The sequence below is a fragment of the Carassius auratus genome, chromosome 20, assembly GCF_003368295.1.
Source record: "Carassius auratus strain Wakin chromosome 20, ASM336829v1, whole genome shotgun sequence".
NCBI classification, from domain to species: Eukaryota; Metazoa; Chordata; class Actinopteri; order Cypriniformes; family Cyprinidae; genus Carassius; species Carassius auratus.
The window spans coordinates 11,490,282-11,515,747 of record NC_039262.1 but is presented as its reverse complement, the minus strand read 5'-3'; the positions used below and the strand labels follow the sequence as shown (position 1 = coordinate 11,515,747).

The 25,466-nt window shown below is 36.5% G+C and overlaps 4 protein-coding genes across 4 annotated transcripts; all 4 read left to right on the top strand.

The window, feature by feature from the left end:
- The first annotated feature begins 976 nt into the window (after positions 1-976).
- ahsa1a (AHA1, activator of heat shock protein ATPase homolog 1a) lies at positions 977-4,912 on the top strand. Its single transcript, XM_026291052.1, has 9 exons — positions 977-1,423; positions 2,577-2,767; positions 2,848-2,930; positions 3,017-3,134; positions 3,219-3,310; positions 3,508-3,633; positions 3,760-3,861; positions 4,013-4,064; positions 4,318-4,912. Exons 1-9 carry the CDS (start codon positions 1,344-1,346, stop codon positions 4,488-4,490), a joined length of 1,017 nt encoding a protein of 338 aa, XP_026146837.1. The 5' UTR covers positions 977-1,343; the 3' UTR covers positions 4,491-4,912.
- Positions 4,913-5,205: 293 nt separating this feature from the next.
- On the top strand, positions 5,206-16,690 carry sel1l (SEL1L adaptor subunit of SYVN1 ubiquitin ligase). Its single transcript, XM_026291051.1, has 21 exons — positions 5,206-5,791; positions 5,916-5,959; positions 6,239-6,410; positions 6,751-6,918; positions 7,189-7,294; positions 8,045-8,207; positions 8,390-8,443; positions 8,535-8,594; positions 8,933-9,014; positions 9,877-10,031; positions 10,152-10,208; positions 10,290-10,358; positions 10,463-10,540; positions 10,630-10,692; positions 10,771-10,858; positions 11,447-11,595; positions 11,681-11,846; positions 13,275-13,349; positions 13,828-14,000; positions 14,667-14,795; positions 14,883-16,690. Exons 1-21 carry the CDS (start codon positions 5,722-5,724, stop codon positions 15,087-15,089), a joined length of 2,328 nt encoding a protein of 775 aa, XP_026146836.1. The 5' UTR covers positions 5,206-5,721; the 3' UTR covers positions 15,090-16,690.
- A 98-nt stretch (positions 16,691-16,788) lies between these two features.
- Positions 16,789-20,151, top strand: LOC113037921 (phospholipase B1, membrane-associated-like). The gene is made up of 9 exons (XM_026195241.1): positions 16,789-17,096; positions 17,298-17,362; positions 17,576-17,666; positions 17,968-18,026; positions 19,239-19,306; positions 19,419-19,462; positions 19,581-19,701; positions 19,819-19,870; positions 19,966-20,151. The coding sequence occupies exons 1-9, from the start codon at positions 17,039-17,041 to the stop codon at positions 20,149-20,151; spliced, it is 744 nt and encodes a 247-aa protein (XP_026051026.1). The 5' UTR covers positions 16,789-17,038.
- A 164-nt stretch (positions 20,152-20,315) lies between these two features.
- LOC113037832 (phospholipase B1, membrane-associated-like) lies at positions 20,316-24,037 on the top strand. The gene is made up of 7 exons (XM_026195176.1): positions 20,316-20,427; positions 20,876-20,967; positions 21,218-21,299; positions 21,389-21,490; positions 21,622-21,717; positions 22,072-22,143; positions 22,276-24,037. The coding sequence occupies exons 1-7, from the start codon at positions 20,395-20,397 to the stop codon at positions 22,426-22,428; spliced, it is 630 nt and encodes a 209-aa protein (XP_026050961.1). The 5' UTR covers positions 20,316-20,394; the 3' UTR covers positions 22,429-24,037.
- Positions 24,038-25,466: the final 1,429 nt, after the last annotated feature.

Here is a 25,466-nt window from a genome sequence, read left to right as displayed (position 1 = left end):
TCAGTTCAGTTTATTTTACTTGTATAAGGCCAGATTTATGTTTCTCCAAAGGGTGATCAGGCATGTTCCTTTGAAAGCTTCAAAAGCAAGATCTCTAATTTTAGTACAATGTGAGTTAATGACAGCCAATAATCAATGCATTTTCTAATACAACAGCATGTCTTACTGAAGGCCAACCAGTATTGGACCAGAGAATCAAAGATCAGTCAGTGCTCTTTACCTCAGCTCCACCTGCTGGACAAACTCGTGTACTGATGACTTAAAGAGAACCTGTCAGTTTCATAATGTGTTTTCCCACACATCTCATTTACACACTTGTATTGGGATCATCTAACACCAGGAACAAAAAAAATTTAAGTAAAGTAATATGGATATGGATTCTGTGTTTCATTCCCTATGAAAATGTACCATTGTGCATAGTATTTAACTGTTGTATTTGTATTAAACCAAAGTAATCATCTATATAACCATTGGTAGCTCTTCATTAAAATGGTAAGCTTGTATACAATGTTGCAAAATATAAATGGCTATTTATTTATTTAAAAAGTCATGTTATAGTCATGTATTTGAATATATTTGGATTTGTAATGAAGCTACAATTTAGTAGGCCCGCTTTTAAAATAATGTGCAATAAAAAAAAAAAACACTATAATTAAAATTATGACCAAGTACTCAATTGTAAAAATAAAGTACACGTGTAGTACAGTTGAAGTACAGTGGTTTTTCATATAGCCTATACTTTTACGATATATAAATAGGCTAAACTAAAATTAAGTGCACGTTTATGATATGCACATTCAAAACAATTAAGCGCTATTTTTTTCACAAGGGAGCTTAGTCCAGTTGAAAAATGAGATTTATGCCTGGTATACAGTCGAAAGTTTTTTTGTTGTTTATGTTGATGTTTTAACTTAGGTAACGAGGACCAAGAAGGTCCGCGAGTTTCTGGTTTCTAAAGGAAGCTTCTTCACCCAGTTCCGGTTCTGGGACTTTCTATGGGGGCTTAATAAAGGTCTAGGGGAACAGCTGCCAGATAGTTGAGCGGACAACTTACCTCTCGACTGCTCCTTGAATACTTCCTCCCTGCCTCCCTCGGATTTCCTTAAGAGAGTTGTTTTGTGCGTCTAATATAGTCATACTCGTTCGGTCCTTCACTGGTCCTGTATAATCTCATGAATATTTATAGTACTCCGTCGACGCAGCAAATCAGCTGAGATCCTTCTGCATACATTTATTGTGTAATTCACGAAATTTACATCTGTCAATCCCTGCGGTAGCCTACTAACCCGCATCCGCAGTTTATCGGAACATCTCAATTCTTTTAAAATCAGCTAAATCCTGTCATGGCCAAATGGGGAGAGGGAGACCCGCGCTGGATTGTGGAAGAAAGAGCAGATGCGACAAATGTCAATAACTGGCACTGGTATGTAACACGTGCATGTCGGCAACAGTGTGTAGCAAACCACAAGTTTTTTCGTCCATTGTGTTAAATTAACTGCATGAAGTGCCTCTTTAATAGATTAAGTTCTATTTTACAACTTCACATGTATTCATCTAGATTTTGGGTTAAAATGCATAAATGTCTAGGGGAAAGTATAGGCTATATATTATGTTATTGATTACAGATTTTATCATTATGGCCATTCTATATTTTAACTTGGTCATTTTAAATTGTAATTTTAAACTATTTAATATTCTGTCTCAATGTGTGGCCAACACGGTATATAAAAACAGATTTAGAAATGTTTGAATTGAGAATGGCATAACACCTCACAGAAAACGTAAAACCACTTTTATATTTTACATATACTGCCTACATCTGATTCTTACAAGACATTAGGTTAGTTTTTCCAGTGTTTGCAGAAGCCTCTGGAATGTCCAGTGGTTGAATGCGAGGGGTTGGTACAGTCTATTTTTGGAAGTACACGAATGTGAGACAGAATTAGACTCGGAGTGTTCTGATGAAAAGCAAACGGAGTATGACTTCTGAACTGTCCCTCTTAAAATGTTACTTATCTGAAGAAGTAATCTATATTATATAATTATATATATTATCTTTTGCTCTCTCAAATGCAAACACTTGTGTGAAAGAGAGAGTTAATATAGATAATATAACTATTATATATACACACACACACACACACACACACACATATATATATATATTAGTGCTGTCCAATGACTAATCACGATTAATCGCATCCAAAATAAAAGTTTTTGTTTACTTAATATGCCATATGTGTACTATGTATATGTACAGTATTATATTAAATATAAATACATTTAATATATAAGCAATATATTTTTCTTAAATGTATACATGCATGAGTGTGTATTTATAAATATACTGACAGGACACATGTAAAAAAAAAAAAAAGGGATGTGATTAATCATGATTAATTGTTTGACAGCACTAATACACACACACACACATACACATATTTACTCTCCAATACATTTTTGAGAAACTGCAGTTATTAGTAGTTGCATAGTTCTCTTTTGAAATGTGAATTATATGCAAATTCTATCAAATCAACTGTAAATAAATGTTTATTTTCCTTAATCGTATACCACAGGACAGAGAGAGATGTTACGAGCTGGTCTCAAGATACAATAAATAGCCTTCTTCTTGGGCTTTGTGTAGAGGGTGAAGAAGGCTCATGCGAGATCACAGACGTCAGCAACATTGACGGCGAGGCCTCTATCAACAACCGCAAAGGGAAACTCATCTACTTCTATGAGTGGGTTGTTAAAGCCTCATGGACTGGTTAGTCAAAGTTTTGTTTGCACACACAGCATAATAACTGAATGTAAAGGTAAAATAAAAGACATGCTTTTTTTCTGTAGGTACAAATAAAATAGGAATCAAATATAAAGGCACTGTTGAAATACCAAATCTCTCTGATGAAAATGACATGGATGACTTAGATGTAAGTGAACCTCTCTCCCAATTAAATACTCTTTCCATATGAGTGAGCATGCTGTATGAAGATCTACCTTATGTTTGTTTGTACAGATTTGTGTTAAACTTTGTAAAGATCAGCCAAACACACCTCTGACTGACCTCATGAGGAAGGAGGGAGTCAAGAAAATCAGGATGGCACTGGACAACTATGTCAAACATCTCAAAACAGGTGATGGATTTAAAACGTCTGTTTGTAATTACTGCTTTGTTTTATTTGTGCAGGACATCACATTCTCGTAACTTGTTTTTACAGAGTTCTCTCAGGGTATGATTTTACCAACAGAAAACGCACTCAACAAACAGAATCAGGAGACACAAGCCAAGGTCAAACTAGACCAAACCCAAGTGAGTTCTCGTTCATTTTCTGGTAACACAAATACATACTAAACAGTTTGCCGGTCATACATCCACCCTTTATGTTATGTCAGTTGCAATCACACACATATTTTCATGCTTGTTTTTGGATTCAAGTGATATTTGTGCACATTCATATTTCAGCTCTGTATCAAAATTGAGTATAAATGTTTTGGTCCCCCCAACAGATGGGATCCTCCACAACAAAAAACGCTTCCAACACTGGAGTTAAAATTTCAACAGTATCTTTGACTATGAAAGACACGTTTCTTACCTCACCAGAAGAGTTGTACAGGGTTTTCCTAAAACAAGAGGTCAGAATAAACTGTCAGTCTATACAAATCAAGTTGAAACAATAAATCTGTATGTATCCTGCTGTTCTTTATGCATAGATTATCTGATGCTGAACTCACTCACTCCCTGTTTTTCCATGTGTGTAGATGGTACAAGCTTTTACACACCTTGCTGCCTCTGTGGATGGGTGCTCAGGTGGCAAATTCCGGCTGCTGGAAGGAAATGTTTATGGGCAGTTTGCAGAACTGGTGAGAATGAACCTCTTATAATGATTTTTTTAACTGTTAAATCAACTAATTTGGTTTAATTGATTTATCTAATGAGAACCTAACTTTTTTTTATACTGCATTTTTCTATTGACGCAACAGATTTTGTAAATATTGTTCATTTTGTTTTTAGATTCCAGACCAGAAAATTGTCATGAAATGGAGGTTTTCAAGTTGGCCAGCTGGTATGCTTTATTATTGTATATATTAATGTTGTATTTTTTTTTTGTGAACCCGCATACTACTTTAATATTAGTAATCATAATATTTTTCTACATTATTTGTTTTTTATTTTTCTAGATTATTTGTTTTGTATGCATTAAGGAAAGTCTATGAAATGTTTTGCTCATTAATGATTGTTTATGGCCAGTGTTCATCACTGTTGTTGGATCTGTTTGCTTTAAACTGAGTTATGATTTCTTTCTAACTCTCTTTCAGGACACGCAGCAACTGTCATTTTAAACTTCGTAAATAAAGGTAGCGAGACAGAGCTGATTCTGGAGGCCAGAGGAGTTCCCAGCAATGACGAGGAAAGAATGAAAGAGGGCTGGCAGAGATACTACTTTGATGCCATTAAACAGACGTTTGGTTATGGAGCACGACTCTGTTAAGCCAAAGCTCATGTTGTGCCGTGCCAGAAAATTGGGACATAATAAAAATAGATAAAAAAAAAACACATACGCACATAAAACACTTGTTGTATTTCTTGCATGTGCTAGTTAATTTCTGGTTTTCCACAAACATCTGTGCCTTTACGGTGAAAAATAGGTGCCTGTATGTTTTAATCTTATTATTAATTTTTTTTGTTTTGTTTTTTTGCTATTGCATTTGCATTAGAACTTGTCATGTTTGAATGTAACATGTATGTTTGAATATTATGTCTGGGCATTCCAGATATAGATAATGAGCTTTTCACTTTGTCTGTGATGAAGCAAAAGTCGAATTGATTGTATAATCATGATGCCTCTTGAATACATTGTCAATTCTGTGTTGTACTTGTAATAAAACAAGAAGTTTTAACTTTTAAGAACCATTATCGCTCATGAGTGTGTACTTTTAAAACATTTGTAAACTATTTAAATATTTATTTTCTAATAATAATATAATATTTGATAACTCCTATACTGTCTACTTCACACTCGACTGAAAGACAGTCAGCTGTTCAAAGGCGTTCTCACATCCTGCAAACTGTCTTGTACACGTCTGCTCCATTCGCGTATCTCAGGCGCCGTGTTACTCTTGTGTGTGCGCCTCTGATTGGTCAGCTGACTGTTGGAGCGCAGCGATTGGCTATTATCTACGATCCCGTCTCCTGATTGGTGAAGCCTCAGCGGATTAGGAAATTGGGGGTCGGTCAGTGAACAGGAATATGCTGTAACACGAGAAACCCTAACGACGGCTAAACTGTTGTCTTCTGTTGTTGAATTTGATAAACATTGCAGGTGCCTTGAAAACATTATTGCGGAAATCATCTGTTTTCATGGTCCGCGACCGACGCGGCATTAGTCTCTGGGAAGTGTTTAGCTTTGCTAGCTGTGTAGACAGGCTGTCACTGAGTTAAGTTACATTGAGCTGCTAGCTCAAAATGCTTTGGTAAGGGTATTAATGTACTGTTTTTGCGAATGGGTTGTTTTATTATAATCCATTTTTGCTCTTGGGAGAAGTTTCCGGTTGACTGGCTCGTTGGTCAAGTACTATAGCTAGTCGGTTATGCAGTCAGGTGCAGTTCACTGACAGATTTAAATAGCTAAATGGCTAGCTAGGACAAAAGACAGTTCAGTTAGTGTGCAGGTTTAATTCAATCAGATTTTCAGTCCACTGCGTTTTGCACAATCTGACGACATGAATCCCACTAAGAAGTCTTGTCTGGTCCTTATCGTGGCTTTAGCTGTGACTTTGGAAGTGACAGCTGGTGAGTCAAAGGCTCTTTTTCAATTTTTAGGAAAATGTGTGTTTATTTAGACTTTAACTAAGCTATTTAATATGTTAACATGTTTTGTATATAAACTGTATATGAGTTTTGATTTTGGTTGCAGAAGTACTTCAAGATGAAGGAGTTGCAGAGGGTGGTGAGTCTCAGGTAATACAGCATTTAAACAGAATTATATATTATCAGAGCCATTTAATATGCAGTTGGGTAGAAGTATTTTGTGTTAGTGATTCCTGGTATTGAATTTAGGGGGGGAAATACATTCAATTTCATGTTCTTAATGTAAAATTAGAAATTATTTTTTTCTTAAAACATCACGGTATGCTTACACAAATAGTGAAAATATTGATATATCTACACACACACACACTATTTATAAATAACATCATAAACAAACTATTTTATTTATTTATCTTATTTTTTGGCCAGAGCACAGATAATAATGATGGCTCCAAAACTGTGGCGGGACATGCGTATGTCTCTAAAGATGCCCAGGGCGACAGCAGTACAACTGACACTGAAGTAGAGAGTGAGATTGAGGGGGTTGAACAGGAAGACCTTCCGAGTCAACCTCCTCCACCAGAGGAGCGTCATAAAGAAGGTGAATAGATCCAGATGGGGTCTGCAGGTGCTTCCTGAATAACATATAGTATTCAGGTTTTGTCTGTAGGTTTCTCTGCACATTTAGTTGAAATTGACTTATCTCTCTTTACTACGTAACTAATCTTTTGCTCACACATTCAAGGTTTTGATACCGTTTGAGTTTTATGTTGCATAGTTTAGGATTTTACAGCACAAGATCTTTCTTTGTTGCTCTCTGCATCACAGCTTGCAGGGTTTGAGAAAAGAAACCTGCTCACCCATGCATTCACAAGTGTGTAGTTTGTTTCCTGTGAAAGTATCAGGCTATTGTGTCAATTTCTCATTGGTGTTTATCATAGTTCCGGTGGCGATTGGTGGAACAGCCTCTGGAGAGCCCTGCGTCTTTCCTTTTCTTTTCCAAGAGAAAGAGTATTCGGAGTGCACTACTGAAGGCAGAGGAGATGGGAGGCTGTGGTGTGCCACGACATACAACTACAACACTGATAAGAAATGGGGCTTCTGTGAAAGTGAGTGAGCTGTTATTGGTAGTGTACTTAAGATTGTAAAAATGAATCATATTGTGACTCTACGTTCTATATGAAATATGTTACTAATTTGATTTGGAAGAGTTCTTGGTATGTTTGTCGAAAGGAGTTATTGCTACTCTTACTCTTCTGCATTAGTAGCCTAGATATGAAAAATTCAATGTCAACTTTACCTGCACTATAAATTAATTGTGATTTGTAGCCCTTTCAGTTGTTACACCAAATGCATGTGTAATGTATCTGTCCTCGCAGCGGAGGAGCAAGCAGAGCAGAGGCGTTTGTTGGAAGAGGCTGAAGAACAGTACCAGGATGCGATTAAGATGATTAACAGCACCAGCAGAAGGAGCCAGAAGAACGAGTGAGTGCTGTGGAGCTATGTGTTTTTCTTGCAGTGCTGTTTCAACAGTTTTCTTATTATTTATGTCTTGAACCTACACTATCTGAAGAATTGTGCAAAAAATTAACTTTAAATGCCCATGCTCTTTAAATCAGGCCGTGATTCTGATTGGCTGATTCTGATTGTGGTTGGCTGTTAATATTTCTATCATTCATCAGCTGGAAAAAATTATTGTTAAAGTAATTCCAACAGTATTGTTCCTCTGTGCCGTTGTAGTTGTGGCGTGGATGCTATTATTTTACATGTAGAACGATATTAAAATTAATGAGATTAAAACTATACCTGTATAGTTATTATTGTAGTTATTGTTGTTGATGTGAATGGGATTGGAGGTACAGTTTTTGCAAATTTTTATCTTTTAGGATAGTTTTTTTTTCCTGTATTGGAGTCAAAAGTATTAACGTGTAGAATTAAAGGTGCAATAGGAGATCTTGGAAAATGCTAACATTAGCCTGATAGCGCTGAAAGCGAAGTAATGTCAAAAAAGATTTCTATGTCAAATAAAATATTTTGAACATGAAAAAACTATTAAAAAGAATAAAAAGTAATGTATTTAAAATTAATAATGACAAGAGAGTTTTCTTGAGCACCAAATCTGCGGGAGACACGGGACGGGATTAATCTTTTTAATCAATAATTTAATCGTAAGAGACTTGCCAACCTCAAAATATTAAACAGTAGTGTATATTCTTGTTTATTTCTGCATTACAGTTTGTATGACCGACTCCTGAAAGTTGCAGAGATGGGTCATACCAAGGCCATGGAGAAGGTGGCATATGCCATGCTGTTAGGAGACTACTTACCCCAGAGCATTCCTCAGGCGAAGGAGATCTTTGAGAAGCTGGCACTGGAGGGCTCCCCTAAAGCCCAGACTGTAAGCACATCTGTTTATTAACTAAATGTCATCTTTCTATGATAATACTGATGCTTTTTTTGTCCTGTGACTCATTTCAAGCTGTTTCTTAAGAATAGCAGCTGTGTGTGGGGTTGTACCACTGCTTTACTATTGCATCAGGAAAAGTTTGAGAAATCAATTTTCATTTTGTGTTCACACAGGCACTCGGTTTCCTATATGCTGCAGGATTAGGGGTGAACTCAAGTCAAGCAAAGGTATTCCCTAATGACATTTATCTAGAAAGCTCAGCCTGCTTATTTTTAATGTGAATGTTTAATAAAAATGCTGTTTTTCCTCTAATGGCAGGCACTGGTGTACTACACCTTTGGAGCTTTAGGTGGAAATCTAGTAGCACATATGATTCTGGTAAGAAGAATGACTCTTTGTCCTGTATTTTAAACAATGGAGGATCCTGTTCCACTGAGGAAATTAGACTTGATGACTTGCTTATCGTACACGTCAAGTCTTTATTTGACTTTGCATATATCAAGTTGAGTGTCTAAACAAACCTTTGGATCGTTAAGTTCTGACCGACATTTTGGCTCAGTTACATGCCGCAAAGTTGAAACCTCAGATCATGTGGCACCATAATTTATCCATGACTACTTTCTTAATGCATTGTTGCTGTGTAGGCTTGTGTTTATCCTGCATTTCCTGGCTGTGCTGTCTGCTAAATCCCTATATATATATATTTTTTTTTTCAGGGCTACAGATATTGGGGAGGTGTTGGAGTTCCTCAGAGCTGTGAATCTGCTCTCACTCACTACAGACAAGTGGCCAATCATGGTAAATCTTGTCACATTTATATGCAGTCCTCACATGTCTAAACATATCACATTTCGGCACAGCATGTTTTAAAAGATGTTATCTGGATCCTTGTTCGCCACTCGTCTGTCTAAGGAAATGTTTAGAGACTTAAATGCTGCATGTGCGCAGTGCAGTGTGACCATACAACTATAAAATCTCTGTAGAAATGTATTTTTAATGTGAATTACACTCATGCTGCTCATGAATAATCACTGGTACTGCTCAGTTTTTCTCACTCTGTCCATATTTGAACTCAGTGATGATTAAGTCTTGTAGAGCTCTGCACGGGCCTCAAATATAGGCCCTAGCCTGGCCCATGTCCAACAGCTTATCAGACCCGAGCCTGTCTTTATTTTCCCTCTTCTCCCTAAACAGCTTCTACTATTGTTTCAGCTAATAAAGTAGTTCAGTTTTGCATGTAATAGCAAAGTGATTGTTTTATTTCGTTTTATTACTGAGTCAATTAAGAAAAACTTTTGGAGCATTTTTTCGTTAAATATAAGTTTTAGTTTTCTTTAAGTAACAATCAAGCATCCAGCAGCAGACAATGAGCCTTTTTTTGATCAATTTAACCTTCTCAAATCATCACATCAATTTTTTTTTTTTTTGTGTTTTTCATCTTCATTACTAATTGATGAATGTCTAAAATATAAAATTGAGGAGAAGCCTAAAACAGGCCCGAGGCCTGGTCCACGTCTGAACTATGATGTGAAAATTGCTCCGAAGCCTGGCTTGGCCCGAGGGGCATAAAAAAAAGTCAGGCCCCATCAACCCCTGGCTGAAATGCAGGGCTCTGAAGTCTTGTAATATCAAAGTAATACATTTTTTTATTTTTTGTTAGTGGCCAGCGATGTATCCCTGACAGGGGGCAGTGCAGTACAGCGGATCCGGCTCTTAGATGAAGTGGAAAATCCTGGTTCTAGCAGTGGAATGCTAGAGGAGGATTTGATCCAGTACTACCAGTTCTTGGCTGAGAAAGGAGATGTGCAGGCACAGGTAAAATAAAACCATTCTGATTCATCTGTAAGAACAGTTTCACCCTGTTTGAAGCAGTTATTGGTCTAATGTACTTGTATTTTTGACTATTGCTATCACATTTGAAATTGTCTTGACTAGGTGGGCCTGGGTCAGTTACACCTACATGGAGGAAGAGGTGTGGAACAGAATCATCAGGTAGTGTTTTTTTTTTTTGCCTCCTCCTAATCATTTTAAACAATGATTTTATAGTCACTTTCTATTTGTCATTATTTTCAGCGAGCATATGAGTACTTTAACCAAGCAGCAAATGCAGGGAACACACATGCAATGGCCTTCCTTGGAAAGGTATGGATTTAATGAGTCCTGGAAATAAATTTTCCTGGACTGTAGCTGAATGATCTCACTCTGTGTGGATCTTTCTTTCTTTAACTCTCATTCTGTTGTCTCAGATGTACTCTGAAGGCAGTGAGTATGTGCCTCAGAACAATGACACGGCCCTGCATTATTTCAAAAAGGCTGCAGATTTGGTGAGAATAATTTTATCTTTTTTCAAGATTAAGAAACTGTTCATTTTCAAATGTTCTTTAATTTGTCATTTTTGTTGGCATCTGTTTAGGGAAATCCGGTTGGCCAGAGTGGCCTCGGTATGGCTTACCTGTATGGAAGGGGTGTTCCTGTGGTGAGGTTCCTAGATGAGATCAACATTATGCAATCATTCAAAGATCTTTTAAGTCATTGTTTCTTCTCGATCCTGCAGAACTATGACCTGGCACTGAAGTATTTTCAGAAGGCTGCAGAGCAAGGCTGGGTGGACGGACAGTTGCAGCTGGGAACCATGTACTACAGTAAGTGTGTGTCAGTCAGAGAAATTGCATGTGAATAATTTGCTTTCAGGTTTTCCCTTTCCCTTTTACTTTTCCTGCTGTTACTACTGGAAAAATAGTCAGCCATTTATGACACAAAGGAAAAGGTTTTATTGAGCCAGTAAAGGCCATGGAATAATTTCCCACAAAATTCAGCAAATTCCACAAAAACTCCAGAATACATCATTTATTAGGTAAATTCGATATAAATAAATATTTTGACAATTTAAGTGATGCAATAATTTGCGAAAGTTTAATATTTTCTTTTCAAATAGTGAAGTTTACATATTCCCAACAATTACACAGCAAATGCTTCAGAATATAGAACAGGGAATTCTTCTTCTTCACAATAGAGATTTATCTTCTTTTATCCTAAATCACAGCTAACTCCTTTTGGTTTGGTTGCTTAGGTGATTGTTGCCATGACAAACTCCCATCTGCATTCTGCTTTGGCAGGATCTTATTCTTGACAAACATTGAGGACTGAGAAGCGTGTTAGTCATTTCAGCTGGTGGGTGTTGAGAGTATGAAAAGTGCATTTATGACTTTGTTTCTTCATTTGTTTTTTAGATGGAATCGGGGTGAAGCGTGATTATAAGCAGGCTCTTAAATTCTTTAACCTGGCATCTCAAGCGGGTCACATCCTAGCCTTCTACAATCTAGCTCAGATGCATGCCACGGGGACTGGGGTCATGCGCTCCTGCCACACTGCAGTAGAGGTGAGACGCGATTTCATCATGCATAGCCATGTTTCAAAAAACTTCTCTGATAGTTTACCATGCATGTGTGTGTGTGTGAGACCAGCTCTTTAAGAACGTGTGTGAGCGTGGCCGCTGGTCTGAGAGACTCATGGCAGCATACGGAAGCTTTAAGGAGGGCGACATGGATTCTGCTCTAGTACAGTATCTCCTGCTGGCTGAACAGGGCTACGAGGTCGCCCAGAGCAATGTGGCCTTCATCCTTGATCAAAGTGAGTCAGTGATGTGTCACTACCACCAGAGGGCGCTAAACCTCTAACACATACATGCACAATAATTTTGGTTTTGGGGCAAAAGTTGGTCTGAGAATAGTTGGTCAGCATCTGCCATTTAATCAAAATGTTGTTTTTAAACCATATCTTTATTTAAAAAAGATGGATAACAACAACAACAACAAAAACATTTTATGTATACTTTACCTTCCCATTCTGCCCTGACAATAATTTGAAATAAAGAACAGATTTCCCACCCATAGTCATTAAAAGCTGGAAATTATTCCTTTTTTTTTTTTTTTTAGGCCTGGAAAAATAATGGATGTATGACTTAAATTTTATGGAGAGTATGCATTTCTAAAGGGAATATAATTATTATTATTATTTCATGTTCTGCTCTAAAATATTCAAATGCTTTTGATAATTAATCAAGATGTTACTTTTATGAAATTATTACGGTTAAAATGAATATTTTGTCACTGATATGCTAATGAAAAACTGCATGGAAATCAGTATATTATGTTTTCTTTTCAAAGGTGTCATGAGCTGCCTTTATATATTATTTTATTTTATAGTGTTCTCTGAAGTCCCATTATAATATTCTCAAGGTTTTTACAACAAATGACATAAAGTAATCTCTCCTGTTTTTAATCCCCTTATCAGAATGCTCTGCTTGACTAGGAATGGTGTATTGTAGACTCTGAAGTAAACTTCCACTGCTGTGATTGGCTAATGGTTGTGTGTTTGACAACACACATCCTTCATAGATGGACGCTGTTGTACTTTAGGTTAAAAATGCATAAATACTCCGTACATATCAGACGATCTGTAATTACAGACAAAGCAACAGTGACCATGTAATAAAACTTGTTTGGTGTGACATTACTGTCAGATTCAATATAGTCGGCACAGCATTGCCTCTTAGTTTCAGGGTTTCTGAAAATCTGGTGTCGAATTGTGCTTTGTTTGTAAATGAATCTGTGGTAAAATTAAGTGAACAAAGGACCAAGTTCTCACTGACGTGGTCTGGCAGGGCCAAACAGGCTGTTTTTTTATTTTATTTTTTATTTTTATTTTTTTTTATACTAATTTCTGAGTTAATTTTAAACTTACAGGATGTTTTTATAGTCCAGTGACCTCTTATGTGTCAAAAGATGAAGGGCATTTTGATTTCTCAGTTCATGACCTCTTTAAAGCGTAATTATTAGTGATCTGAAATGAATGGGGAAAAAAGTTCATGTCTAAACATGTGGGAACACTTAAAGAAGGTCACAGAATCTTTGTGAAGGTAGAGCATTTTGTACAGAAAGCCTGAGAGACTACATATAAAGATGTTCCCTTCATGTTTACTGTCCCTTGGTAAATTAAAACCCAGCTAAAATAAGCCATTTCACATTGTAATAATAAATCTGACTCTGTGTCTTTCAGAGGGATCACAGATTTTCAATGAGAATGAGACGTACCCACGGGCTTTGCTCCATTGGACCAGAGCAGCTGCTCAAGGTTAGACTGTTCTCTTCAACCCACACAGTCACTCTAGCAAAATGCCAAAGTGCTTTGATGACCTTACAACCATTATAGTGAGACAAATATAACGGCATACTACATGGCTCAGTCAAATACTTGACTCTGATTGGTCCTCAGCAGCATCCTGCTGTCTCACATTTCAGTATCATTGCTGCTATTTTACTGTTGTCCCTGGCAACAGATCTTTGTCATACTCATATTATTTTCATATTAATCTTTAAAGAAAATTGATTACATATTGATAAAATATGCCGTTTCACTATAGCATGCCCATTTATTTACTTGGTTCACAGCTATGTCATAAGCAGGATAACGTAAAGTCAGACAATCATTGCTGCAAAATAAAAACAGGTTTTTAAAGCATGTTATTAAAAATGGTTTGAGGCTCTATCAAGCTGTTGAACACCCAGGACCTCTGTATCAGTGTCTGTTTTATATTTTGTTTTGCTATCAGGTTACACGGTGGCCAGAATCAAGCTGGGTGACTATCATTTCTACGGCTTTGGCACTGATGTGGATTATGAGACTGCAGTCATTCATTATCGTCTGGCCTCTGAGCAACAGCACAGTGCACAGGCCATGTTCAACCTAGGGTATATGCATGAGAAGGGCCTTGGGATTAAACAGGTGAAATATCTATGCATATTTACATTCACAAGCAAGCATCTACATTACAGTTCAAAAGATTGGGGTCTGTCATCTTTTATGCACCCCAAGGCTTATTTTAATTTATTTGATTAAAAACCGTAAAATTGTGACCTATTATTACAATATAAAAAATCTTAAATTTCAGCACTGTTGTGCTAAGACCGTCTCGAATTCCAGTCCCGGCTTGTGGACCTTTCGTGGACTTTAACTTCCTGTCACTACACTGTCCTATCTAGATAATAGGCAAAAGAGCAAAAATAAATCTTACAAAAAAGTATATTTAAAAAATGTAATTTATTCCTGTGATAGCAAATCCTTCAGAAATCATTAATCTTTCCAATATGCTTATTTGGTGCTCAAGAAACATATTATCAGTGTTGAAACCTGTTTTACTTTTTACCATTTTTGTGGAAACAGATGAATTTTATTTAGGATTCTTTGTAAAAAGAACGTTAAAAAGAACAGCATTTTACTTGAATCTGAAAACTTTTGTAACAACATAAATGTCTTCCCAGTCACTTTTGATCAATTTAATGCATCCTTGCTGAATAAAAGTTTTCATTTCTTTCTAAAAACTTAATTTACTGACCAAATATAATCTGTAGTGTATACAATGTACTCAATTTTGGGATTGTTCCTCCACAGGACATTCATCTGGCTAAACGTTTCTATGACATGGCTGCAGAAGCCAGTCCTGACGCCCAAGTTCCTGTGTTCCTGGCCCTGTGCAAGCTGGGCCTTATTTATGCACTAGAGTACCTGCAAGATTTTAATGTAAGTCAAATCTTTCAGTAAGAATCCACCTGAAATCTGATTTGCGTCAAGGACTAACCAATAACATTCATCTTTTTTTTGCTCAAGCTGAAGGATCTTCTATCTCAGGTGGATCTTGACCAGTTACTGGGTCCAGAGTGGGATCTCTACCTCATGACTGTCATTGCTCTGCTCTTGGGCACAGTAATCGCATATCGGCAGAGGCAGCACCAAGCTGTTCCCAGAGTCCCTCCAGCGCCCCCTAGACCTCCAGCCCAGCCTGAGCAGCCAGCCGGAGAGCCTGAGGAACAGTGAGAGAGCTGGGATCAGACTGGAGGTGACCAAATGGGACAAGGATTACGGGAGAATGAATTGAGGCCCAATAGCATCTCTCTACATGGGACAGCTGCTGATACCTATACCTGCTGTGGACTTTAATCCTGTTAACCCCAAATGAGCTTTCAGGACCCTTGGTGTCCTGTCCAGCCCCTCCTTTGTCTTTAACTGTGGCTTGGGAAAAAACTAGATGAACTTCTACAATATCTTAAATGTTCACCTCAGGGTTTTGACAGGAGAAATAACATTTGTTCAAATCAACACTCACTATGTGGGAGACAAAAAAAATACAACATTGCTTAATGAACTCCATTAGTTATTTCTGCTTTTGCTTGCCACTGTGCTAAACGCCAAGGACCTAACCTATTTTGTGCATCCCATTTAGAATGTTTTTTTTTTTTTTTTTGTATTAAGTTCTTTTAGTATTTTTTTTATTTTAAGTCCTCTTTGGAACTCCGAGTGTGACGTGGACTGTGCTCTAAAATTGATATGTAAAAAGTTTATGCTCTCAGCATGCTTTCATTTAAGTGGCTTGCTAGCAGATTTTGTTTTCCATATGTCCAGAAATTATTTATTTTGTAAGTATTTGGACAAAGTAGTTTTCAGCAGCACATTGATGTAGATTTCACTTTCTCAATTCAAATGTGCACGGATACCTATGAATCAACTACACGGGAAGTAGTCTAAGGTTAACAGTTTTTCATAAGGCTTTTTATTGCCATAAACGCTCACCTTGCCAAATGTTGAATCATTCAGATGATTACTGCCCTTGACTTACTTTCCTTGTAACAAAAGTGTCGCAGTGGGGTGTTTTATGATACTAATTTAGTGCAATTATGGCTGGTGTCCAGTATGTTTCAGAATTTTGAAGCTCTAGTTACATCAAACCATATTCATCATTAGTAATTCAACCTTTCCAAAACTTTTCAAGATGGAATTTAAATTCCTCTGCAAGTCTGCATAAAATATTTGAATTGATGAATGATTTGCTATATAGCTATAATGCTTAGTTTTTGGTATTACAAGACACCTTTTTGCTTTATTTTAAGATCAATACATTGAATGCTCTCAGAAATGTTTTTGATGATAGACGTGTAAGATCTGTAGCTCTGTGAATTCCTGAAGTTGATCCATTTGTTTTGGGATGTGACTGTTTGTGTGCTAAATCTCAGTTTTAGGTTCTTTTTCAGAGGAAAAATATTTCAGTTGCGAGCATGTCTAGAATATCTATTCATTATTTGTCAATGTTGTCTGTCGTTTCAAGTAACATGGCAATACCACAACTTTTGGTGTGTAAAAAACAAAACAAAAAACTGTAATGTAAGCATATGTATGTGAATAGGATGTAAAGAACTGATTTCTTGTGAAGATTCACCAGAGCATTAGTTTGTTTTTGCAGAGTTCTCACAATTCAGCAGTGGTTTAAAGCTTTGAAAGTAATATAACAGATTCCTCTGTGTTCCATATCAGTCAGATTGCTCATAATACTGAGATAACAATGGTTGAGACTTAAAAAGAAAATAATAAAATTTTCAAATGGCAATGTTTCTAAATGACTAATAAAAATCAATGGGTTCACAGCTGAATGTAATTTCCTTTCTTAATATAATTAGACCTACAGATGTTATTCGGTCCAAACCCACATCCAGTGTGCACAATATCTCTCCTGGTCCAGATCTGCATTGAGCTGTGGGTCTGGTTCTCCCAGGCCGCAGTGTGACACGGTTTCTATTAAAGCTCACTAAGGTTGTGAATGGTGACCAGTCCTCTGGCAGTTGCATGTGTGCCTGGATCATGCTTTATGTTGGTGGGCCTGAACTTTGTCACTCAGCTGTTTTGGGTGGGGGAGATAAAGGGGCACTGATATAATGGCCCCGTTCTCTCTGCACGCACATCCATTGTACTAACCCGCTTGGAAACGCTCCACCATGGAGTGGCTTTTCATTGCCCTGGCAACCTGCTTGCTATCCCTCTGTCCTGTCAAAGGTAAGTGCTAGAATCATCCAGAGCTGGGAAGATAAGCTGGAGCACAGAGCCCACGTTACATGTTTGAGATTGACCTGGCATGATGGAACGAGATGTTTGTATGGACCTATGTTGAAGGCCTCTCTGCAGTGGAAGCCGGACTGTTTTATTTGGACCTTTATTAAGCCTAAAGTGCATATGGATCTTAATATTTTTCCCAAGGTGATGAGTGGAGGCTGGAATATGAGGAAGGACTCAGTCACTATAGTGAGGAAGCTCTTAAAAAGGTGCGTTTATGTATTTGTAATGGAAATGTTTCGACCATCAAGGATGTTTTTGTGTAGGATTGTCACATGATGCCATAAATACAACCCTCAGATTGGTTTATCTGTAATAAATTATAATGTAAACAAGTTATCCGGTTAGTATAGTTTGTCCGTGGCCTGATTGATGTTTTAGTTGTGACCTCACACAGTAACCAGCGTGTTATTTTGTTACAGGAGTTTCCTGAGAAGACCAGGCCAATCAGTTTCAAACACCCACCTTTCATGTGTCCTGACATGAGCCCCTCCTCTTCTGTGCCCACCTCAGGTAGGCTGGTCTAGGGTCAGTGTTTTGGCCACATTGTATGATGAATGCAGATTCTGATCTAAACTCAATACAGTCAAACTTGATTATTCAAGCTGCCAGTACTAGTCAGGATTGGGCAAGTTTTTCTTTTTAAATGTTTTATTTTATTTTAGGCACTGAGGGTATTTTTACCTAGATGCTGATGTGTATCATTGGTGATGAATGTTAGCTCTTGTAATACCACAGGCAAACTTCATTACAGCAGAATCTTTAGATCATGTTTTGGTATCTGATCTTCTGATTCGCTGTATCTCTGTTGTAGTTGAGCTGGTGAAGGCTGCGGATATTAAAGTGATCGCTGCCCTTGGGGATTCACTGACCGTGAGTGTGATTTATTGACTCTTTCCTTTTCAGTTTTAAAGACCACTGTTCATTAGTTAGCTGACAACAGAATTAATTGTGCACTACCTTTAATCACATTCACTCACGGGGCAAAATGAGGTAGACAACAGGGATAGTTTACCCAAAAATTGCAATTCTGTTGTCATTTATGAGATATTTCTCAAAATATCTTCTTATGTTCAACAGAAAAAGTCATGTCATTTAAGTCAAAGTGACGTAAGAGGTCATTGTGCTATAAAAACATCCTCTAAGTTTCAGAACTCAAAACTTTATTATTCTAAAAACAGTTTGTATTGACGAGTCAAAATGACAGCTTCTACAGCGCTGCCTGTTTAGCCCCGCCTACCAATTAAACATCATTACCAGTTTAGCCCCGTCTACCACTTCTACATCATTACCAGTTTAGCCCCGCCTACCAATTCTACATCACTACCAGTTTAGCCCCGCCTACCAATGCTACATCATTACCAGTTTAGCCCCGCCTACCAATGCTACATCATTACCAATTTAGCCCCGCCTACCAATGCTACATCATTGCCTGGTTAGCCTCACCCACCGAATATCGCACATAGTGGGTAAATAAGGCAAACCCAGGTCTATGCAGAAAACAAGTAATAAAGATGGCTCCACAGACAACAAGATGCTGTGCAGTGACAAGCTGTGGGAAAAAAAAAACTGGCTTTGCATTTCCTTGCTTATGATCCCAACATTATTAGAGAGTGGAAGTACCAGAGTGTGTCAGTAAGAACTTGGTCCCTTTTGTTTACTTAATTTTACCGCAGATTCATTTACAAACAAGGCACAAGATCCATCTGTGAAGGACGGAGGCTGTCAAACATACACAACTATTAGCCAATCATAGTGGTGAGGATTTACTTCCCAGTCTACACTCTCACTCAAATGGAGCGTTCTAATGAGGGTGGACAGAAAATAGCCTATTACTCATAAATTATCTATTACTCATAAATTATGATGTTCTTGATGCAAAAATCTTGATAACGTTAGAAGTGGACCTCAGAGAACAGTACAAAATAAAAATAAAAATAACAGCATTACATGACCCCTTTAAGCAGAAAGCAATATAAGAACACATGTATATGCAGTTACTGATAATACTGGTGTGTGGCGAATAAAGCTAAAATAATAATAATAATAATAATAATCGCTAATAACTAATTCTCTCACTTGAAGACAGCAATTGGTGCAAATGCCACCACAGTTCTTGGCATACCAATTGAATTTCGTCACGTGTCTTGGAGGTAAGATTATTACTAATATTAACATTGCTTTTGATTTCTTTATGACCGCTACTTTAGGAATAAAGTGATTTTTATTTGTCAATACATTTTTGATTATTTCATATTTTAACAGCATTGGTGGCTATGGAACCTTTCAAGATGTCATTACACTTGCAAGTACGTAGTTTTGCCTTAATATCAGTTTATATTCTGCATTTAAAAACGAAATCTGTTGCAAAATGCTTAAAAAGCATAAAGCATTGGTGACCCAGACTGTTCTGTGCTTATGATTTAGACATCATTCGACTCTTCAACCCCCATTTAGTGGGACCCGCCCCAACTAAGACGGTCCATGGGACCCCGGCTCCCCTCTGCGAGACTGGATTCAACCTGGCTGTAACGGGACACAACACCTTGTAAATGCCAGTACATCATTAGTCATTCATCATAAATCAGATAAAACACATAAAGATATTTTAAATTTTGCTGTGCTATTTTATCAGCTGATGATATGAAATGTGTTGTCTTCCTAGTAATCTTCCTGAACAAGTCAGACATTTGATTGATACACTAAAAACATATGAGGTAAGTGTATTATTTTCTTACAGTGCTGTTTCCTACAAATACAGATTGTGCAATCTTTGCATTGTTGTGATTTTTCTCCCCGTGTTTTGCTGTAGGATATTGACTTTGATGAGGACTGGAAACTGTTGACTATTCTAATTGGGATGAATGACATCTGTGATTACTGCAAAGACAAGGCATTGCTTACAAAGCTGTTTCTTTGGCAAACTTCAGACAGAAGATTCTTCTACAGTATTGACACATTTTGTTCGCAATGTCAAAGCAGAGAGATAAACATATAGATGCTTGTCAAGATGATCATTAAGCGCATGTTTCATTGTTCTCATGAGAAGTTGTAGTGCTTTTGAAATGTGTTTGCATATAAGAATCAGCAGTTCTAGGCTAGTCAAAGCCTTTAAAGTGACCTTTAAAGAGTCTGGATTCAGACATATTTTCCTGTAGGAGTGTGTTTTTGGAGCCTCTAAATTTATGTTCTCTATTTATATGCACAGTCCCTGTTTTCGGTGGAGAACTTTGTCCATTATATGACTGTGTCCTTGGAAATGCTGATGAATGAGGTAATTTCTGAGAATTATTTCTGAGAGAATTTCTGAGAATGATTTATTTTCTCATCAATTTCAGTTTCTTTTTAAAATCATTGAACTGAATCTACTGTACCATATATTTAACTGGAAAATTTTGTATTTAAAAATTGTATTTGTTTTTTAAGTTAAGCAGCACAAATATTTCCATCATTAATGAAAATAATAAGAAATGTTGCTTGAGCACCAAATTAGCATATAATAATAATTTCTAAAGAGTCCTGTGACACTGAAAACTGGAATGATGGCTGTTGAAAAATCGTCTTCACCATCACAGGAATAAAGAATATATTAACAAGGAACATTTTTTATTTTGCATTGCAACAATATATACCTAAATTACAGTTTGCACTGTATTTTCGATCAAATTATTTAAGCCTTGCTAGTATATTATTGAACATTTTCTTTTAATTTACCTTTGCAGGTTCCTCGAATGATAGTGAACGTGGTCCAGATACTGCCGATGGAGACCCTGAGGGAAGTACAGAAACCCACGCCAGGATGTCTGCTCCAAAGGTACAGGAAATGAAATCGAGCTTTATCAAGCTTAATCGAGCAAAGAGAGAAAGTGATGTCACCGATGATGATTGCACACGGAAATTGCATATGCAATTCTTATCTAGTCACTTTTTAGAATCATTCAATCAAAACTTTTTTAAATGTTAAAGTGTAACAACATTCAGCCTGTTTTGGTCAAGATGATTGGCATGTCATCTTTATTCTTTCAGGAAAATTTCTGTCCTGTCCTATGCTCTGATCTCCCCAGGTCATTCTGCTCCTGTCTGATAAGGCCCGCTCCGGGATCTGCTGACCTGAAGGAGCTGGTTGGAGTCAACCTTGAATTCCAGGTGTGTTTGCTTTCACAATGATCTGCACAGTTATATTATGAATCTGTAATTTGCTGATATGATGCTGAATTACGTTGCTTTTGTCTCAGAAAGCACTGGAGCAGCTCTTGCACACTGACCGCTTCTTCAAGAATGACTTTGCTGTAGTTTTGCAGCCATTCCTGAAACACGCAGATCCTCCAAGACTCCCTGTGAGTAGTGACCACTGACTGTCTGTTAAATACTTTGCTGATAGTTTTGCATTGTTTAAATGGTAAAGTTTCCATTTAAAACATGAATGTGGTGTTCATAATTTGTGCCTTTTATATTTTTCTCTGATTAGAATGGGAAGATTGATATGAGCTTTTTTACTCCGGACTGTTTCCACTTCACCATGAAAGGACATGAGGAGTTAGCCAAGGGACTGTGGAACAACATGGTTACAACTTTACCTCTGAACAAATTCACAAAGCTATAAAATAAAATACAATAAAATATTTAGACTAGAATATTTAGAACGATCAATAAAATAGAATATTTAGAACAATAAATAAAATAGAATATTTATCATAATAAATAAAATAGAATATTTAGAATTATAAATAAAATAGAATATTTAGAATAATAAAAGGAAAATAATAACTAGAAAAGAAAACTGAATAATTAAAATAATAAAGAGATGTAAAAAAACAATAATATAGAATTTTAATTTGAATTTGATTTTTTCACTGTCATACAGGCACAGTATGTCGTTTTAAAATCAAATATTTTCTCTCATTTCTTGTCTGGCAAGTTTCAACCCGAGTGGGAGAAGTTCATGGTGGAGAGTTTTTCAAAACCTATTGAGCTCATTTGCCCCCCTGTGGTAAGAAATGATTATTAGTGTCATTTAATTATGCCATTATGTCACTATAATTACACAATGTGTTGGATTTTCTAGCTAATTCCATTATTATGTGCTTTAAATGTCTTTCATGCTCAAACGGACAAATCCCAGAGTCATCCATATATTTACACCAGACCCAGTGCTGCAAAGTCAGGCACATCACTTCCTGAGATGCCCCAGTCAGCTGGCATCAGACTAACTGTTCTCCACCTCGTCTTGGCTTTCCTTCAAATGTGGTTGGCTGTTAATCTGGCCTCCTTGTAGGACATCCATATGGAGTATCATGGTACATCATATCTGCCCACACGATGTTCTGCTTGGGCTTAATATCATTGCTTTGAACCACTGAGGATCTATTCTGAGACCCGAGCCACTGCAGGATGGTCTATGATGAAACTGATAACGAGGAAGTAAAAGATAAATAAGTTATCAAAAATGAACAGGTAATTTGAGTTGGCCAAATATGAAGACTTGGTTAGAGTCAATATCATATTTAATTCCTCTGTAGAGTTTATGCAATGGAAATGGGAATGGTGAAACCTCAGAATAGAAAAATATATGCTAATGTGATGACCTTTTCTGATATACCCAACCGAAATAGAACAAGAGCAGGTGCAAAGCCACTTTTAGCTGGGTATAATGCAGCTATAATTAAATTAGGCATGAAAGGTAACGGTGTAAGCTAATTCCTGATGGTTTGAATAAAAATGGCCAGAGGTTATACAGTAAACTCATTAAGCCTAGAAATTAATGTTGACTGAGAAAAGCTGTTTTGCTTCTGAGAGCATGGTGAAAAGTAAACTGTTTGAGAGCTTCTTAATACCCGCAATAATTTAGATAATTGCTTTGGATGCTGCAACATGAGAAGTGGTTAAGGGGTTTGCTTCCTTTTTTTTTTTCTTTGAAAGTAATTTTATTTATTTAAGATATGATTTTTCTATACAGCTGAAGGTTCTTCATGTTTTTTTTTTATTAATTATTCTATTACAAATCCAAGAACCCATCTTTATAGTTGTAATTAGCAGCTCCTAAAGGTTCTTGGAAACCAACAAACAAATAAACAAGAATAATTAAATGAATTATAGCAATGCAGTTATATTGGTGCTTTCTTCCCATTTATGTAATCAATATGTTCATGTTTTGTCAGTCTGTTTGATTCTGTCTGCATTAGTCCAAACTTAGCTTTGTGCTGCATATTCATTAGTAGCCTATTATTATCATTCAAAGTGGATGTGTTTTGACCCACTTTATACCTCAGATCTGTCAGTGAATTGCTAATATTAGCCTCTTTTCTGTTTTAAAATAAGTAGATAACAGGGAGGTTTTTATATTTTGCCACAGGATGTAATTTCTATCATTAATTCACTAGGTTGTCATTATTCTATTCCTGAGATCACAAGATTGAATTGAAAGCTTATGTTTTCTTATCAGTTTACCTTTGATTTGTTGTTTAGAAAGACTAATATTTTTGGGGCTTTGTGTTGTACATATACTATAATAGTTTTATTTACTTTCCTGTATTGATAGCTCATACAGCACTATTGCCTTGTTTAATATCAATAATGAATATGGGTTTTATTTAATTATTTATTTATTTATTATTTCTTGCATACTGGGAGTTCTTTTGATTTGAGTGTTTTTATTTATTTATTTTTACATTTGAAAAAGTAATTGCTTAGTTCTGAGAAACTGTTTTTATTTTTATTTTCATGATCCGAAATAATTGAACTCCATTATTATCATTCTTACAGGGTTTTAGTAGATGAGTGGGTAATTTTAGTTCCACATAAGTACTTTGTCCTCTGGGCATTTCTGGGAAAATAGTTGTACATGTACATTATAAAATAAATCTGATTTCCATGCATGACTGAATAAAACACTCAATTTATCATATATTTCCACAGGGGAAAACTTAGAATTGACACATTTTAATATAACTTAATTACTTTGAATATTCCTTTGTTTTTGTTTTTTTGCAGAGCTCAGGAGCAAATCTGGTATGTTTTTTTTTAAGGTCCATTTCAAACTTATACCAACAAGAAACCATACATTGTTTCCTCTCTGAAGGAAATTAGATGAAATACATCACAAGCACGTACTCATACTGACTGTTCTATTTTCATTCAATTTCAATTTTAGTGTGTCCAGAATAGAGAAATAGCATTACCTTCTCATTACAAATCAATGGTCAACATGTCTGCTGCCTCAAATATCTTGCTTTTCTGCAATGCATCTGTTTAACTCAATATCATTTCCACCAAAAGGGGTAAAACAGCTGCCTCTAATGTGCACATTATCAAATCCCAGTGGGGTAGAGCCTTGCTTTCTGTGTCACCTACGAATATTATGATAAATGAAGTCTGAATGGCTTGTTGAGATGCACTATGAGTGGCTGTTATATTGTTTCATGCGCTACAAGGACATTTATTCACGTATTGCAACTAACAAAGCTCATATTTCCGTCTAAACAACCTATTAAAACATAAAAAAATAAGTGGTGAACAAATAATTAAGCAGAAACATTTGATCAGATTTGCATGTGAATTGAAAACCTTCACAACATGTAGAAGAGCTGTAGTAAATGTTGAATAATTGCATCACGCTCTCCAACATCTATAATCTGCATCCTGCTCACGTTCACTCTCTTTCATCCCCTGCCACTCTCTTTCTAATGCATCTTTACTGTGCTCAATAAATTAGTTGGTGGAATAATCACATATGGTTCCCCTGAGGTCCATCGTTTACTGTTTATGCCAATGTTTAATGCAGTCCCTTTCTAACTGAATTAATTTCTGTTTTGAGTAGCGGGCACTAACTGACCAAATTCTGTTTGGTATTCAGCACAAAGATTCATGCCAAACAGTATTCCATTCATTTTGCTTCATTGGGGACTAAATTACTATAATTTGGTGTTTTTTTTACTTTAATATTTTACTGTACTGACATTTTAGTAAAAAAATCATGATCTACTTGTGCTCAAAGCCATTTTATTTAAATAATGGGTGGGATCTTGATGGAACCTCATAACTAATAAGACATCTGTGTGGATGATATATGTGAGTGATATATTTTAGGCACGTCCAAGATTATAACTTTTGAATTAAAGGGAAAAAATAAGTTACATACTTGTTTTGAAATGCCTAGATTGAAATGCTTTAGGAAAGGGTGATGCATGGGATGAAAATCAAGCAAACCACCAGCAGACTATAAAACTAAATGATGTGAATGTGATACATCATAAGGGAAATGAATAAATACATTTCTTTAGACGATCCAACACACCCTTTTACAAAATATTGGAC

Excerpts from the sequence above, each read along its gene's own strand:
- LOC113037921 (XM_026195241.1), top strand. The coding sequence starts at position 17,039 with ATGGAGTGGCTTTTCATTGCCCTGGCAACCTGCTTGCTATCCCTCTGT. Across the intron at positions 18,027-19,238 it reads CCCTTGGGGATTCACTGACC|ACAGCAATTGGTGCAAATGC; the intron begins GTGAGTGTGATT and ends TCTCACTTGAAG. Across the intron at positions 19,702-19,818 it reads GTAACGGGACACAACACCTT|TAATCTTCCTGAACAAGTCA; the intron begins GTAAATGCCAGT and ends TTGTCTTCCTAG.
- LOC113037832 (XM_026195176.1), top strand. The coding sequence starts at position 20,395 with ATGACTGTGTCCTTGGAAATGCTGATGAATGAG. Across the intron at positions 20,428-20,875 it reads TGGAAATGCTGATGAATGAG|GTTCCTCGAATGATAGTGAA; the intron begins GTAATTTCTGAG and ends TTACCTTTGCAG. Across the intron at positions 21,491-21,621 it reads CAGATCCTCCAAGACTCCCT|AATGGGAAGATTGATATGAG; the intron begins GTGAGTAGTGAC and ends TTCTCTGATTAG.
- sel1l (XM_026291051.1), top strand. The coding sequence starts at position 5,722 with ATGAATCCCACTAAGAAGTCTTGTCTGGTCCTTATCGTGGCTTTAGCT. Across the intron at positions 8,595-8,932 it reads TAGTAGCACATATGATTCTG|GGCTACAGATATTGGGGAGG; the intron begins GTAAGAAGAATG and ends TTTTTTTTTCAG. Across the intron at positions 10,032-10,151 it reads AAGGAGATGTGCAGGCACAG|GTGGGCCTGGGTCAGTTACA; the intron begins GTAAAATAAAAC and ends TGTCTTGACTAG.
- ahsa1a (XM_026291052.1), top strand. The coding sequence starts at position 1,344 with ATGGCCAAATGGGGAGAGGGAGACCCGCGCTGGATTGTGGAAGAAAGA. Across the intron at positions 2,931-3,016 it reads ATGACATGGATGACTTAGAT|ATTTGTGTTAAACTTTGTAA; the intron begins GTAAGTGAACCT and ends TTGTTTGTACAG. Across the intron at positions 3,634-3,759 it reads GGGTTTTCCTAAAACAAGAG|ATGGTACAAGCTTTTACACA; the intron begins GTCAGAATAAAC and ends CCATGTGTGTAG.